Source organism: Andrena cerasifolii, chromosome 16 (assembly GCF_050908995.1).
Source record: "Andrena cerasifolii isolate SP2316 chromosome 16, iyAndCera1_principal, whole genome shotgun sequence".
In the NCBI taxonomy this organism is placed as follows: domain Eukaryota; kingdom Metazoa; phylum Arthropoda; class Insecta; order Hymenoptera; family Andrenidae; genus Andrena; species Andrena cerasifolii.
In genome coordinates this window covers 6,312,592-6,328,486 of record NC_135133.1, presented here as the reverse complement: position 1 = coordinate 6,328,486, position 15,895 = coordinate 6,312,592, and the positions used below count along the sequence as shown (strand labels likewise).

General features: G+C 49.2%; 2 protein-coding genes across 3 annotated transcripts; one reads left to right on the top strand and one right to left on the bottom strand.

The window, feature by feature from the left end:
* Positions 1-4,596: 4,596 nt before the first annotated feature.
* LOC143377619 (uncharacterized) lies at positions 4,597-7,299 on the top strand. 2 transcript variants are annotated; one of them, XR_013087375.1, is made up of 3 exons: positions 4,597-4,803; positions 5,607-6,793; positions 6,825-7,299. XR_013087375.1 is itself a non-coding variant. In XM_076829106.1 (2 exons), exons 1-2 carry the CDS (start codon positions 4,759-4,761, stop codon positions 5,859-5,861), a joined length of 300 nt encoding a protein of 99 aa, XP_076685221.1. In that variant the 5' UTR covers positions 4,597-4,758; the 3' UTR covers positions 5,862-7,299. The 2 variants fall into 2 exon arrangements, 1 of the variants encoding a protein (XP_076685221.1); XM_076829106.1 differs by having other exon boundaries at positions 5,607-7,299.
* Positions 7,300-8,047: 748 nt separating this feature from the next.
* On the bottom strand, positions 8,048-11,373 carry Hey (Hairy/E(spl)-related with YRPW motif). Its single transcript, XM_076829285.1, has 3 exons — positions 10,768-11,373; positions 10,166-10,380; positions 8,048-8,885 (listed from the first exon to the last, which is right to left on the bottom strand). Exons 1-3 carry the CDS (start codon positions 11,346-11,348, stop codon positions 8,479-8,481), a joined length of 1,203 nt encoding a protein of 400 aa, XP_076685400.1. The 5' UTR covers positions 11,349-11,373; the 3' UTR covers positions 8,048-8,478.
* Between the last annotated feature and the right edge of the window lie 4,522 nt (positions 11,374-15,895).

The following is a 15,895-nucleotide window of genomic DNA, read 5'->3' as shown; positions in this document are numbered from 1 at the left end:
GTATACTTGTGTCGTTTCGTAAACATCCACTCCCAGGTGTGTGAATGTTGCGTGCGAGATTTCGGATCCTTGGAAAGATTGGGCCTCACGCGATCGCAACTCGAACGAATTAACCTTTAGGGGTCCGGCAAAGCACACTACTTAAAAAGGATTGAAAGTATAAATACAAAAATTAAAAATAAACATAGAGAAATAAGAATGCTAAAATTTTTAACAATCTGTAGTCGGATTGTAAAAATGTTTGGCCTACATGGCAGTTTTACTGACCTACACGAATGAACGCGTACCAAAATTCAGAGAACTTTCTTTTAGCGTTACCCAGTGGTAACGACGTAGATGTAGAAAGTTTTTCTATCATCTTTTCTTTTTTTTTCTTTTTTCAATCCTTTTATTTATTATTTTCGGTATTCTTGTATTGTTTCAGGAATTATTTTCTTTTGTCGTATTTTTTGTTTCCTTTATGTTTTTTGTATTGTAATATTATTATTTTTCTATTGTAATATATTATTTTTGGAAACTGAAAACCACTATTTATGTTAAAAAAGCTGGTGCTCTAAAGGTTAACGCCGCGCCGTGCCGCGCCTATTCGCTTCGCTTCGTTAGACTCTGAACCGCGTTTAATTCGTCTCGAATGCAGGTGTCTCCGTTCTAAATTTCTTGGCACTTTTAGTTGACTTGGTAAAAAGAAAGCGCTCTTGGACAAATAACTATGTTTTGAAGAGACGCGGGCGACTATTTCCGTCACAGTCGAGAAACAGTTGGACGCGTGACGGGGGTCACGATTACGGTTTTATAAATATTTGCGATAGATGCGGACGTTTAATCGACGTAACGCGACACTTGTGCAATACGTGACGGTGTAAAGAACGGCTGGAGATTAGTCTGTCGAATCCAGGGAACGTTACTGTTGGGTCAGGCGACCTTATTACCGCGACCTCTGACCCATCGCGAGCGGACAAATAGATTCTCCATTCCCTCCTGCCCTTATTGTTCGCAATACGCCTCATCTACGTCTTCCGTGCGAATAACTACCGGACTAAAGGAATATTTTCCACGCGGACCAACTTGAGCGAGAGGCGCATCGTACAACGGATCGCTAAACAAGATACTGAAGAATCATTTGCGTCTTCGATGAATCTACTTCAGTGTGCACCACATGTGCGGCTGGGTGGCTGAGAAGCTGCTATCACGTATCGCGTATCACAGTTCGATGAGTTTTGCGTTAATTATCCCAGCGAATTTGACCGAGTCTCGTTTGAAGTTTAATCTCTAATGGAACGGCCGGGCCGCTGCAATTAGACGGGACTTATTTTTGCGCGCACCGCCTCATACATAATGCGCGAGCGTCGAGCATTTGCGGGCACGTGACGCGGCACGCGTCCCTCGTTATTCCATCGCCATCGGCAATTGTTTCCCCTAAAAATGATTAGGTTGCGCTACAGACTAGGTTACAGCCCCTCTGCGTATCTTTCGTTTGCCTCTGGATCGCGCCCATTGTTTCAAATATTTCCCTACACCCCACGGTATCGTTTATCCTCTCATATTTTCCACGTTTCAACAATGTTGAATCATCGTATCGTTCCGTTCCCAAGCGTGTGCACACCCCGGACGCCGTCGCCGAAGATAATCATTTGCGTATGCGTATCCGACTGGCGTATACCTGTGCCTCATCGTATATCCCATATTCTAGATTCTAGAATGCTAGACATTCCATATCCCCACGATGTTGAGACATGTGAGCATGCCTCGCGTACTCCACACGTCCCGTATATGTAGGGTGACTGCACCTAATATCGCCAGGCAAAAGTTAAATCGCTGTCAATTTAATAGTAATTGATATATTTGCATGCAGTTCGCTTCAAAGTAAAGAGAATTCATACCTTTTTCATGTAGCATAAGTAAGAATCGTTGAAACCTACAAAATTTTAATTAGGACTCAACAAAACTTAAGACATGCAAAAATCGGGTGCTGAAAAAAGTGTACCTAATATCGCCAACTCAAGGAATATTGATTAATTCGTGTGTATATGAGTTTTTAAAGTCATCTTCACAGGTGCTTTTATTATTTCTTGCTCTATAAATGTTTTTTCTTATCAACCTTTGATTAGGATCAGATTTAAAAACAAATGTGTTTCTAAAATATAGAAACAGGATTTTTATAATATTTTACTTTTTGCGTTCGGAAATTGGATAAATATATAGTTTATTTCGGTTGCTTCGCACATTTCGTGACCTTACCTGTGACAAATATTACATCGCAACCATTGTTCTCCGGTAGGCGGTATTGGGAACACGTATACTGCTAAAAGAAAAACGCTATTTTCATTATAAAAAATATTTGAATCGATTGCAGTCCTTAAGTACATCATTAATTAGGTTTTCCTAGTAGATATTCTTGCGTTTACGGAATTATTAGACTTATCTTCTCCGAATGTGATGCAAAATTGTGGCAGTCCAATAATAATTTCTTCACTATTAAGATTCACTAAAATACTTCTCTTTCTGTAATTGTTGATCACATGATGCTGCAATTACAGTATGTCTTCCTACATATATTTAGGTACTAATTCAATGCATAACCGATAAATTTTAGAGCTTACTTTGCGAGGTATAGCGGGTGGCGATATTAGGTACAGTCACCCTATTTCACGCATCCCATACATCCCAAATATATTATATTTTTTACTCATCCTACATATTCAGCATTCCCCACAATAAACAGACATTCTACAGGTTTCAAATTTTCTACATTCCACACGTTTCCGATATATTTTCTGCCCTTTCTACCCTTTGCCATATTTTTCAACCCTTGCTCACACATTTCTCCGCGCTTTATCCACCAATATTTCAAAGTAACTACTTTCACCCCGCTTCCCAAATTGCCCTCCAAATTTTCTTATATTTCGCGCTGCACCTGCCAGAGCAGTTGCGGGGCTGGATTTTTGTTTTTTTCTTGCGGGGAAAAAGCATGATCATTTTGGCTCGTGGGCCATTTAGAAATCTGGAATTTGTGGGTGACCGCGCGGGGCTCGCGGTTGCGTCGGTGTAGTATCGAAGGCGAAAGCCTAGAGCGTAGACAAAAGAGTAGAGCGCGGAGGGAGAGGGCATTTACTGCGGTGGACGTGTCGGCTTAACGAGGGAGAGTGCTCTCCGAAATCGAGTAGCGGGTATTGGTGTTTCCTCGGCCGAGCGGGCAGCTCGAATGTTATGACAATTATGAGTTTTCCGTGGGCGCAGCGAGCCGGCACGTGGCGACGCGCATTCATTCAAGCTGACAAGGGAGAGAAGGGAGTGTAGGCCGTGTGCCGTCGCGTGAGAACAGCTTCGCTCTCACACGCGTTATGCAGCGCACGTGCGTGCTGCGTACTATCGCATACTACCGCGTACTACTTCGTACTAGCGCGTACGCGCATGCGTACCCAAGATCGCGACACGCGACCGACACGCTCCGATTTTTCAATGAACGCGCTTCAATTTCGTCTTTGGATTTTAATTGATTTGAACCTGGATTATACGAAAGTGATACCTTCGAGAGGCACGATCAAAAGACTTATTTTTTCCCAGAAAATAGAGAAGAGAAACAAGGCAAGAGAAAAGGAACAAAGTATTATTAACCATTAGTTTAAAAGTTTTCACACCTACTTGCAGCGGCGGATTTAACAGGGCGGCTGACGAGCAGGTGCCGCCTAGGCCCCCGCGAAGAAGGCCCCTGCAGGGCCCCATGACCAAAAAAAATATATAATTAGGTATAGGCATTCAAACACTGCATTTTTCCGTACTACTACACTTAGCCCGGTTTTTAGTAAACTACCTCTTCATTTTGCGAAAAATGGGCCCACTCCAAAGAGCCCACTAGCGCCCTATCTTAAAAAATTATGATTTTAACCAAACACTACATTTTTTTTCTGTACTACTACACTTAGCCCGTTTTTAGTAAACTACCCCAACATTTTCCCCCCAATATGGGCCCCTCGGAACGTTTGCCACCTGGGCCTTTTTTCTTAAATCCGCCACTGCCTACTTGTATCAATTTACCGAGATTTTGAATAGGTAACAGCCGAAATCCAATTACGTACATCTCCGCTCCTACCGTGTCATCCAGAGGCAATCGTCCACTCGTAAATTTTCATCGATCACTCGCGCATTAACTCGATTCGACCTTCCACCCCTTATATTCCCATGGGCCAGCGGGTGCAACTACTTTTCGCCACTCCAATCTATCGGTCCCAGACATTGTCCGCCGAAAACTGTATATTCTCACAATCCTCGAATTCACAGAACGAGTTACATCCCTCTGATCCTCAGGTTCCATTGATTATCTATCCAAAGAATCACAAGATTAGAATATCCGTAGAATAAAAAGTAGTGTTGAGGGGGTGGGATGGCCGTGGTCGGGTGGTTTAAGAGGCGCCCTATAGATACGACCGCATTCCGACTTGTAAGTAGTGCATACGCGCGTTGTGGTAGTGAATAAAAGTTAAAAGGGCGAGGGAAGCTAGGATCGCACGGCGCGGCACGGCGCGACGCGGCACGATAAGACCGGGCCAGCCGAGGTAATAAATAGGGCAGCGCGGTGCTCCGGAGCGGTATTTGGTCGCGTGACGCCGACCAGTGCGCATCGATCCGAGCCTGGTACGAACGCAGAGAATTCGCGTCGCTCGAAAATCAATCCCGTGCCGCGTACAATCTCATTGCCAGCCAAGGGAAAAGCTCCTCGTGTACCGTACACGTACCGACACGGTCGGGCTGCCTACCGACATGTGGAGGAAATTGCTCAGCAAGTCCGGACGCAGACTCCTCAGGGTAAGACGACGCTAATTATCCTCCTCGGCTGTTGCATGCACGCACGTTTCTGGCGCATCGCGGCCGACCCAATTCCTTAGTCTCGCGTATTGCCTGCCACCGCTAGCCGCTGCAAATCATATCTCCGCTCTACCTAGCCACACGTCCTGCCCATTCACGATCACCTGAAGAAACCATCGCATTCAATCGCCAGCCCGCTTACCCGGAGAAAATAGAGATACACATTTCACTGTAACCAATGAATATTCCAGATCGGGAAGTTACCAAGTTGCCAAGTTACCAAGCTACCATCTCCGAGCACGGCGCGTCTATCGAGAATAATTTAAATTTCATCAAATATTCACGAGCGGGTAATTTTGATCGGCGTGACCTCGCTTTACATTGATTCGCTTAAGCTTAACTGCTACTCCACTCGATTCCACTCTACTCCACCGCGAGTAGATACGCTTCGCATCCAACAAACTACGGCCGTAGTTACTTCTCAACATCTAACGCTATGAATTTCCAACTCTCAATACCCACGCAGAGTTATCCATCGGGTCGATCGTATTTGCACTTACTGATCGCAATCTTTCCGAATGTAATTCCTCAAATATCCAATGTATTTTAATGGAATCGCCAGGTTCGTGTAAGCTGCCAAAGTTGACGCGTCGCACGCCTATCGAGCCTTGTTCGATCGATCCTTTCTAACGCCGCGCGATTGCTATCAAACGCCCTCGCTTTAAGTTAATAGAAAGAAAACGATGTACATAGGTAAGGTGCGCAATTACTATACCTCGCGCTACTGTTGCTTCGATTCGCAGGCGATCAAGAAACTGTCGACGAGGAGCCGCAAGGCGAAAAGGTCGGAAAACTTGACCTCCTGGCACTCGGCCATACCGGACCTCGAGACAGCCTCTTTGTCGTGGTCCCTGCCGTCTCTGGACACCAAAAGCATCGACACGTACATGACGTACGTGGCCGAGAACTCGGAGGATTGCGACTCGATGTGCTGCTACTGCGACGAGTACGAGGAGAATCAGAGGAACGAGAATATCGAGAACGAGATGATCATCTAACGCTAACGAACCCACCGTTGTTTATGGGTATATCCGTAGCTGCATTCGCCGCAATCACCGCTACGGATATATCTCTTCGATCCAGGGGCAATCCGGTGGAGGAGCGAGTCGATCCGTCATACACCTGTCGTGCGAGATCTGCAAACAGGAGGATGGTCAGGGGACGCGAGGGCAGAAATAGAAATAGAAAGATCGCTTACAGGATAACTGCGGGTCTTCTATTATAATCCGTTCCATAGGCTGTTTGTAAAATTCATTATTTTTCGATTCGTGTTTTCACGATAATTGTACCATAGCGTGTATAGGTAATCTGTAATATTACGCGGGCGACCGAGTTAGTTTCCTTCGAACAGCGTGCGCGTACATACCTAGATCGTAGGGCGATTATTCGGAATTGCAAAATACTCTTGTAAACATCGAAGACGGAAAGTACATACCTACGCGCTGCTTTTCGCGCGAAGCCGGTCTTCCGAAGGACGCCTAACTAGTTGGTAGATTAGCCGATATATTCCTAAGTATTTATTTTGATCTCATTTAGATAGGCGCTAATTGCTTGGCCGTAGCGAACACACGTCCACTGATTGGAAGCTTTTCTCCCTCGTTGTAAAAAGAGAAACGGATAGCGACACATCGTGCAAAGGTAGAAGCACGTAATGCACATAGCTGTGTCGACCGCTTCTTTATAGAATTCCCTTTATCAATTATCACCCACGAACGTAGCGGAGCGAACCGCAAGCGGGCGATACGTTGCCTCGCATCCGTCGAATTCAGATGCAATAGGTGTGTAGAGTGCGAGGCGGACACAGATGTCGTTATTTTACGGGTATGGCTCGTCGGTTGAGTGTTGATCGTCCAACGAACACGTTAACGAAAACGGAGCACGTCCAATGAAACGGTCCAACTCTCGGTTATTATAAACTCTATAGATCGGCGTAGGTGATTCTCGATACGTGCTTTACGTAGGTACATGTCCAAGAGCAATGGTAGAATAGAAGAGCACGGATCTTTACCGTTGCCGTTAGCTTTCGCTTCATAATTGCTGAAGAGCTCGCTGCGATCGGACGTGTTCTGCCGCGAGATTATGATACGAACAGTTAGCACGCTTGTTCCCGTACTTTGCCGATCGCAGCGTGCGCTCCTTTCCAAATTACACGGCACAATAGATGGCAGCTATTAGGCACTATTGCAAAGCGGAGACTTATCTTTTCTGTAAATTCGCGCTGGCAACCGAGAGACAGTTGAACGATTACCATGCTAGTTACGTAGAATTTATATGTACATAAATACGTGAATGTGAATGTATATGGCTGGTGAAATGCGCGCGTTGTACATAGATGTATGTGGATGCGTCTCTCGATATTTTGTCGTAAATATGTCCGACGAGGCTGTGACTTTCTAATGGATGTAAATGTCATAAATAAAATAGTTTCATCGACGATTCCTGTGTTTCCATGACCCTTGTCACCAAAACTTTCCATCCAACGCGTTACTTTCACGCGACGGGGCTCTCTTAGCAATTCATTCCTCCATTGTAGCTGGGACTTAAATCCTTAAAAAAGAAATATTTGTTTCGCGCGAGCGTAGACAAAAGGAATGGATGTAAATGAAGTATAGAACACGCGTTCCAGTAATTACCACATAGCAAGCGTGCGCCTGGAACCCTTGCCACTGGAAATTAAGCGCAAAGAGCGAGGGCTAATTCGGCGGCGAGAAGCGAACAATGGCCACGTGGCCGAACACTGGTCCTCCTCCTCCTCCTCTTCGTCCTCGAATATTAGTTTTGCTCCCCCGTGGTTTCGGAATATCCGTAAAAACCCACGCCGGCTAATTGTTCCCGCTGATCATTATGGGTCCCGCGGATGCCCTGTTTTGCGAAAGCACTATTTATGAATGGTATAACGAGTCGCAAAACTGGTTCGTACCTTACGGTGCGAGGAGAGCCCTGAAACGCTTATTTCGTTCTTGTACGGCAACGAGCAGCGTCCCTCTGCAAGCTGCAACGTGAATTTTGCATAAGAATACACGGTATTCCAGAGTGCCACGGTGAATCTTGTTCCGAGCAATCGAAACGGAAGGTGAGTGAGCGAGTGAGGGTGAGGCTGGGTATGATAATGAAGGCGATGTCACGTTTCTGCGTTGTTTTATTACAAAGTCTTATTGCAAAAATATTTGAGCGTTTTCCACACGTATACCTGAATATGTGTAATGGCACTTCTCTTTACGCCTTCCATTCCCTATTTCTTTCAGCTTTTCTCTAATTCTTCGCTAGAAATCCATTCGACTGAGCTTTCCCGTTACCAAAGGATCGATAAATAGAAAAAATATCAAGTTATTTACAATATGTACACTGTACAGCGTCGCTTGCTATTAAAGCTTCTCGAGTTCGGCTAAAATAATAAATAATATCTTTCTCGTTCGTTATTAGGTACTGGCATGACTAATATCGTATCACACATCGGAAAAACACGTGGACGCGTTTGAATTCGCGTCCGCGTCCCTGAGACAACCTCGTTTATACATAGATAGGTAGACACCACTGCGCGCTGGTCTACGAATCGCGCGTATATCTTAAGATGCTCCGACAAATTCAACTGAGATGTGCAGCGGATGTCCCCCCTCAGTAGGCCAGTTCGGCGCCCCACGGCCTGTAAGGCTTGCCGTGTTGCTGCTGAGGATACTGTCCTGGGTACTGGCCCCATCCGAGGGCGCCTCCGCCTAGAAGGGGTGGCATGCCCCCGGCTCCAGCTGGCATTCCGCTGGAAACGGTGCTGGCTGGCTCGTAGCTGCTCGTCGACGAGGTGGACGTCAAGGTGGTCGGTGCCGAAGGAACGGTGGCTGGCACCGCGGACGGGGGATGCTCGCGGTGGAAGCTTTGCAGATGGGAGAGCAGCCGCAGCCTCAGAGGATCCCTCTCGTCGAGGCCCTCCATCGTGACCAGATAGCGACCGACTTCGGCCGCGCACTCGCCCCAGCCCACCGCGTGATAGTCCATCGCCAGCTTCGTGCTGTCGTATCCCTCGGGTCCTGCAATTGTACATTCTGTGAGGAGAGATCGGCAAATTTCCGCGCTAAGCTCGATCGAGGGGGATGCCAGTGAAACGAGGGAATGCCGGCTCGGCTGAGAAATGAGCCGTGCGGCGAGCGAGAAAAAGGCGAGATGGGTGGCTCGGCTTCGGCAGCCGGCAGCACATTGTGCGCCGAAGGAATGGGACAGGTAGCGTGGGAACCGTTTAGACCCCCGTAGACCGGGGCACATGCACGCTGCACGCACTGTCTCCGCTATCCCACGATATCGCGGGACCCTTTTTACGATCGCTCGATCCTGAGAGCAAACACCTCGCCTGCACAGTCGAGGAAATGATTACGCAAATGCTAACTTCATCCCTTTACAACCCCTTCGTGCAACTCTGAGAAAGCTCGGATACAAGCACGCTTCTCGAGGCGACGCGTTCGGCGGGGGAGGTGTGTTGATTAAGGATATTAAATTCAATAACGCTGGACATTACACCCCTCGCGCGTTTATCACTCGACCGCCCGGCATTTACAAACAACGAGAGCGCGCAATCGGCCTTCGATACACGGAGATAGGTACACAAGGGCGCGTACGTGTGCACGCATACTGCGCGTATAGATATAGGACGGGAGTTGGTTTCCCACAGGGTTCGACATCTGTCCCGGCCGTGGGCAACTCGGTGCCTCCTTCACGAAGGGTGCCACGCGGGACACCCCACTACCCAGCTCGCCACCAATCGTGGGAACGCCACTTCGGAAGAGTCGTTGACTTCCTGTGCTTCCCACAGGATCTACGTTTAGGCTACAGCACCTGCTCGGAGAAGCAGATCTACGGCTACGTTTTTTAATACAATTTTCTTCGATTCGACATTAATGTAAACGGTTACGTTACCGCGAGAACCTTTCGATATTATAAAACGCGGCAGCTCGGTGATTTCGCTAAGAGAGAGTAAGACGCGAACGGGTTCGATTTCTTTAACGATCGTAGATGGTACGAATGGTAATCGCACGTTTGCTTGCGGACGACAGATGGTTATTTCGGTTGTCGAGTTACAATTACGTCGAAGGTTCGGGGCGCCCTACGGTCAACAGGTGTCTTCCTGTTGCAAAGCGGGCTGGCAGCGCCGGTCAACGAGCAAGCGGAACGATCCGGTATAATGGAATCAGGAAACAACAGGTCCGCGTTGCCGCAAACTTCCGTGAACGGTTCATTAACGTCTCCACCGGAGATCCGCATAAAAGGGCCCAGGAATGTTCGCGACAAGTTTCGTCGAGCTCCGCGTTCAGCTTACCTTTGTTCCGAAGCGTTCGCAGATGCTCGACGGTGAGCTGCAGAATCTCCGCCTTTTCCAATTTGCCGCTGTGAGGATCCCTCGCCGCTGCGGGTACCAATCTTCGCAGCTCGCCAAGGGACGCGTTTATTCTGTCGCGACGCTTCTTCTCGATCATTCCCCTCCTGCGTTTCCGCGACGCGTGCTGACAGGAATCGCCTCCCGGCGAGTTGCAACTATATCGAGAGAAACGAAACAAAGGGGAGTTAGTCGGAGCGCGGAGACAGATATGTGGTGCCGGTTGTATTTCAGACGGTCGAACGTTCGTTCGACTCCTTTTTGCGTATCGCCACCCACCGAATGGCGAGTACCCACCCGAGGCCGATAGCGCGGCGACGCTTTAATCTTTTCAAGCCGGAGAACAATCAGAGTTTAATTATCGCGTCATTGTCAACAGGCTCGACATATGTTACCGGGATATTAAACGCAACGATAGGATCTTTTGAAAATACTACGTTCGCCACGGCGCAGCTATTCTTCTGCAACACTGCCAGCGTTAATCAACTGGGATTCAACGGTCGTCTGTCTCGTTGCAGAAGCTTCGAAATTCTCTTTTCACTTACGGTTCTTTGCCGCTCTCCTCGGAGAACACGTCGTCGCAGTCGGAATCGCTCATAGCCCTCTTTAGATTTCTCTGTTGATGAGCTTGTGCCTGCTGTGGCGGTGGTTGCTGCTGCTGCTGTTGTTGTTGTTGCTGTTGCTGCCCGCCCTCCTGATTCCTCATATCCGTAACGTCGATCTTCAGATCGGAAAACTCGTGACTAGATCTCATCTCCGGGCCCATGTCTGGCCTCATCCCCGTCATGTCTTGATGTCTGATATCTTGGTGCCTGGCCATTTCGGGTCTGTGCAGCTCCTGATGCCTGAGATCCGGCCTGTGCATCTCGTGTCTGAGCTCCTGGGGCCTAAGATCGGCGCCCGTTGGGTGCCTCAGCTCGTGAGGTGGCCGCATGTCGTGATGATGACGCATGTCCGGATGCTGAGGCTGATAAGAGGGATGCGGTGGCGGCGGGTAGCCCCAATGGTGACCAGAAGGTGGTCCCGGCAGGCTCGAGATGTGACTCGGTCCGACCGGGCCGGAGGCGATCTCCGACGACAGCAGGGTGCTGTTCTCGTCTGACCGAGCAACCACCACTCTCCACATTATGCTGGATAAGCGTGATTATCACAGCTGACGATGTAGGAACCTCTCCGCCAGAGAAACGGGTAGCGATCTAATAATCGTGGATGAGGTACGTGACCGACCAAGTGTCATTCCATGGGCGAAGACCTTGAATCACAGTCACAAGCTTCGTCGCAGTTCTGGTGGATCGCCGCGTAAATCCGGGGCCGGACCGAGGAGATCTCGTTGCGTCGAAAGGAGCAATCTTGTTGGCACTTGTTACAGGAGGAAGTTGATCGGGCTCACGTGCCGCGGCTTCCTGGCGACGTTCGCGGTCGCGTGCGCGCGCGAAGGAGCGGCTACGGCAGGACTGGATCGCGGACAAGTCGCGGTTTAGCGCGGTTGGTGCACGCGGCTGACGCTGGCGTGCTGTCGCTGCGAAATGCACTCGCATGCGTACGCACTGGTCGCGTGGCGGCCGACGTATGTCGTGTGCGGGAGGACCCGGGGACGACACACGACCGCGTGCTCCATCCCCATCCCCATCCCTGTTCCTGTCCCCGTTCCCGAGTAGCGGGCTGGCCGGTGGTGGGGACTAGGTGCGCCACCGTCGGGTGGGGGCAATTTCTCTCTTCTACTCCCCGGATCCAAGGTAAAAAGCAACCTCTCCTCGGCGAACCCCACAGCGGAGTGTAAGAGGGAGAGAGACTCTGGGCGAAAAAGGGGAGCGAATGGGCGATCAAAGGGGGCGATTTTCGTGGGAACGTCTCTGGCTCTTGCGCTCTCCTCCATCACGGTTCCGCGAAGTCTAACTCGTTGGCTAATCAATTATCAAGAAAAGGCTCTGTTATCTGTAACACCCACGACTGTATATATATATATACAATGGAATATATATATATATATACAATGGAATATATATATATATATATACAATGGAATATCAATGTAATCCGACCGTGTCGGACCTCGCACCGTTCACAATTGGCCAGAGTGTAGCCCGAAGAGTTGGCGCGATGGCAACGATAGAATTTATAGAATGGAGTGGTACATAATGTCTCGAATGTTTCCTATATACATAATAGTAGGTAACGGACTAATGGTACGATTAGAAAAGTCGGGGCAAGAGACTTTAGAGCCAGTCGGATAGAAATGAATCCGCGCGGTCCCACGTTTTCCCTTGATCCCACAAATTGATACGTGCGCCACCATGAAATCACTTGGGCGCCCCCTCGCTATCCAGGACTCGTATAGTCCGGTGACGTAGGGTGGAGGGTGGGCGTCTACGAGGGAGGGTGCGATCACGATAGAGTTCACACAGGAATCGTACGTAGCACGCGCTCGCACGATTATCGGCCCCGTGTGCCTGGGAACTGGCAACCAAGCTGACTAATCGTATCGTTAACTTTTCACTGCGCGCCGACCAGCCGCGATTAATGCCGTTTCCTGCACCTTCCGGATCCTTGTTATTCGCTCGATCATTGTCCGCGGCGGATAGCGTTTGATTCCTTCTTTCGCTGCGTGGTACGTTCCGACAGGTAGAGTCAACTGGGGAAGAGAGAGAGGTGATTAGAGCGAGGTGCGAGAGGTCACTGCTGGCCTACCCTTCTCCTTTGGTCGACGAGGAAAAGAGAAGGGCTATGTTACTCAGCGGGTAGCAGGGCTAGTGTATCAGCCAGAAATCCGCACACGCCTTGCGCGCGTCAGACGTCCAAGGATCGAGAGCGGAGAGGGAAGAAAAAGTGGATCGCGTGTCCGTGCGTGTCGTCGCCGCGACGCGACGGCATTCTTGTTCGCCCGGTGTGGTCCGAATTCACCTCACCCTTGCGCCAAACGCGTATTATATCTCTCCGTGTATACCTACACCACACCCTTCCCTCTGCCTTTCAATCGCTGTTGCGTAGCCGCCACGGGATCGCGTTCCCACAGGTACCCCCATCGAAGGTCCTCCTCGCGAATTAACAAGGGAAACTATTTCCGAGCGCAAGGCCGATTCAGTTTCGCATCTGCGCGAGATTTTCGCATCTGCTGGTGCAGGCGAGCCTGCACGTTTTCGCTGCGAAGTAGAATCGCCAGTCCTGTTCTTTCCTTCTCAAAGATCCCTTTCACAGGGAGAAAAGGAGGGAACTAAGTTTCCATGAGTCACGGGGCCATTAAAGTTTGCGCGGGTCGGAATATCGACTAGTTATGCATATCGTTTGGTACCGCGAGACCATGACTCGGGCTAAAGTATCCGGCTGCTACTTCCGGTATGCACGCGACTCCAGCACGTGAAGTCGCGTGGCGCTCGCGCGCGTACCAAAGTGCACGCGCGTCGTATTCTACTCGGAGAAACCCGTCAACGTCACTTCCGCGTTCTACCTCCCTTCCTTTTCTGCCCCAGTGTTGCTCGCAGACGCGCCAAAGATCGATACGATTTTCCCGCCGTTATCGGCTATCGTGGAAAACAGCGGCGGGTCGACCAGCCACCCCCGCGCTAGAGTTCGCTCGACCGACAAATATTTATTCATAATTTCGACTGGAGCGACGCACAGGCGACAGCGTCGAGTGGATTTGCCCGGTGGTCAGCCCATCTTCTGGACAAACAGCGAGCAGCAGGGAGGAAAGCTCTGGCCAGCTCCGCGCGCATATAATATATAATATACATACACACACACACTCAGAGCCCCCTGGTGCAAAGCAAACACGCATAAAATTACGCGTTCCGCGGCTAGTCGCAATCGTGGCCCGCGAGAAGTCTTTCTTGCGAAAACAGGGGCCGGGGTCGGTCAGGGAGGGTGGACGTTTATAGACGGCGGATAGACATTGTCTATCGATTTGCCCTGCGGTCACTCCCTCCTCCGATCGACGACTTGACCAGCGCTGACAGTTGGCACCGAGGCACAATCGTCCGATAATTGGCAGATATTGTTCGGACACTTGATTCCGGTGGAAGGCGCATATGCACGCGCCTTCCGCGTACCGAGCGCACCTCTGCTGTCCGCCAACGTCCACCACACGTCCCCCAATTTTGCTTTACGATTTGTTGCTCGTCATCCGCACTATCGGAAATATGGATTTATCGGCGATCGCGTTACGCCCATGGAACCGGACAGCAACCGATCCAAGCCGCTGGACCCTCGAAGATATGAATTTATCACCGATCGTGTTACGATGGTCAGTCGGCAACGATAATAGCGGTCATCGTATTGTGCGCTCTGCCCATATTTGCCCTCGTAAATCTACGGAATCGTCCGATTCTTCCTCCTGGATACCGCTGGAACTGGGACCGTTCTTTGAGTAGTTTTCGATGGAAGTGGATCGTTGAATTTAATATGATAATTCTCTGGTAAGCTTACCATTCGGTTCTGTACCTGCTCCTATTTCTATTTCTTTTTCTTCGGAGATTTCTATGAACTCGGCCGCTTAGAAATCCGTCCAGTCACAGTTTCCCGCACCATCTGTGCCGCTGCGAACTGCGCCCTTTCCAATTAATCTGCGCCCACGTCGTACACTATTGGATAAAAGCATTAACTCCGGTTAACTGCTGTCGAACTCGAATTACAAGCGTATCGTTCGTAGACTCACCAGAAACCGAAACCAAAGCGCGCACGTGATTTCGTCGCGCTTCCCGGCTCATGCGACTCGCGGAGTATTCCCATGTTCCCATTTCAGAGATCAGCCGAGCGGTAGTCAACTTTACTTAATTATCCAACTTTAAATTCGACGAGTTCGAAAGGATAGACGGTCTGAATTTGATCCCACGCGTAAACGTGGCAAACGTGATTTACGGGATCGACCTGGGCATGGTTGTCGATTATTTCCAGCTTCCTCGCTGAAAAGCTTTCACTTTTGTGCGAGGATGTGGTTACGGGAGAGCGATCGTTTAAAGAGAGGTCGGATTTAAATGAATATATATGTTCGCGAAGTCGAATGGGAATGTCCGCACCCCAAAATTATGTCCCCATTTAAAAATCACCCCAATCGTCGTAGCGATTCGCCGCGGTTCCAGGCACCTCGGTCGAGAACAAGTGCCGTACAAATAGCCACGGTACCGCGGCCGTATATTAAACAATTTTTTTAGGCGTGATTTTAAAAGCTGACAGCTGTCATGTCGACTTGACAGACCGGAACAGCAGTGGAAGCGTGCAGCTCGCCGATACGAGCCGAGGGAATCTACCGAAACGCAGTTCATTAAATTAATCTAACCTCACCGATTGTCCTTTCACTAAGTCACGGCTTCTATAATAGCCACCAACAAAAAGACAGTTCTTTATTTCCAGCACTGGGTTTGTAGTTCCCTGAACTATTTCAGCCGTGCGAAGATTTGTAGCTATCGTAAAAGTACCGTTCGATTAACCACTCTGCACGCCTGTCCTCTGACAGTGAAAAAACCATCGATCACGGGATCAAATTTTACAACATCACGAGGCATTGTGCGAATTAGGATACGCATGATCGATGACTTTCCAATCGGTGTCTGATTGTGAGGGGGATTCGCGAGATTGTCGATCGTACACAAGTTCCTACCAACTTCAATTCAAACTCTCTACCCCCAATCGAAAGGGATATCAATTTAATTACAGACGAGACATGTATAGGCAAAAATA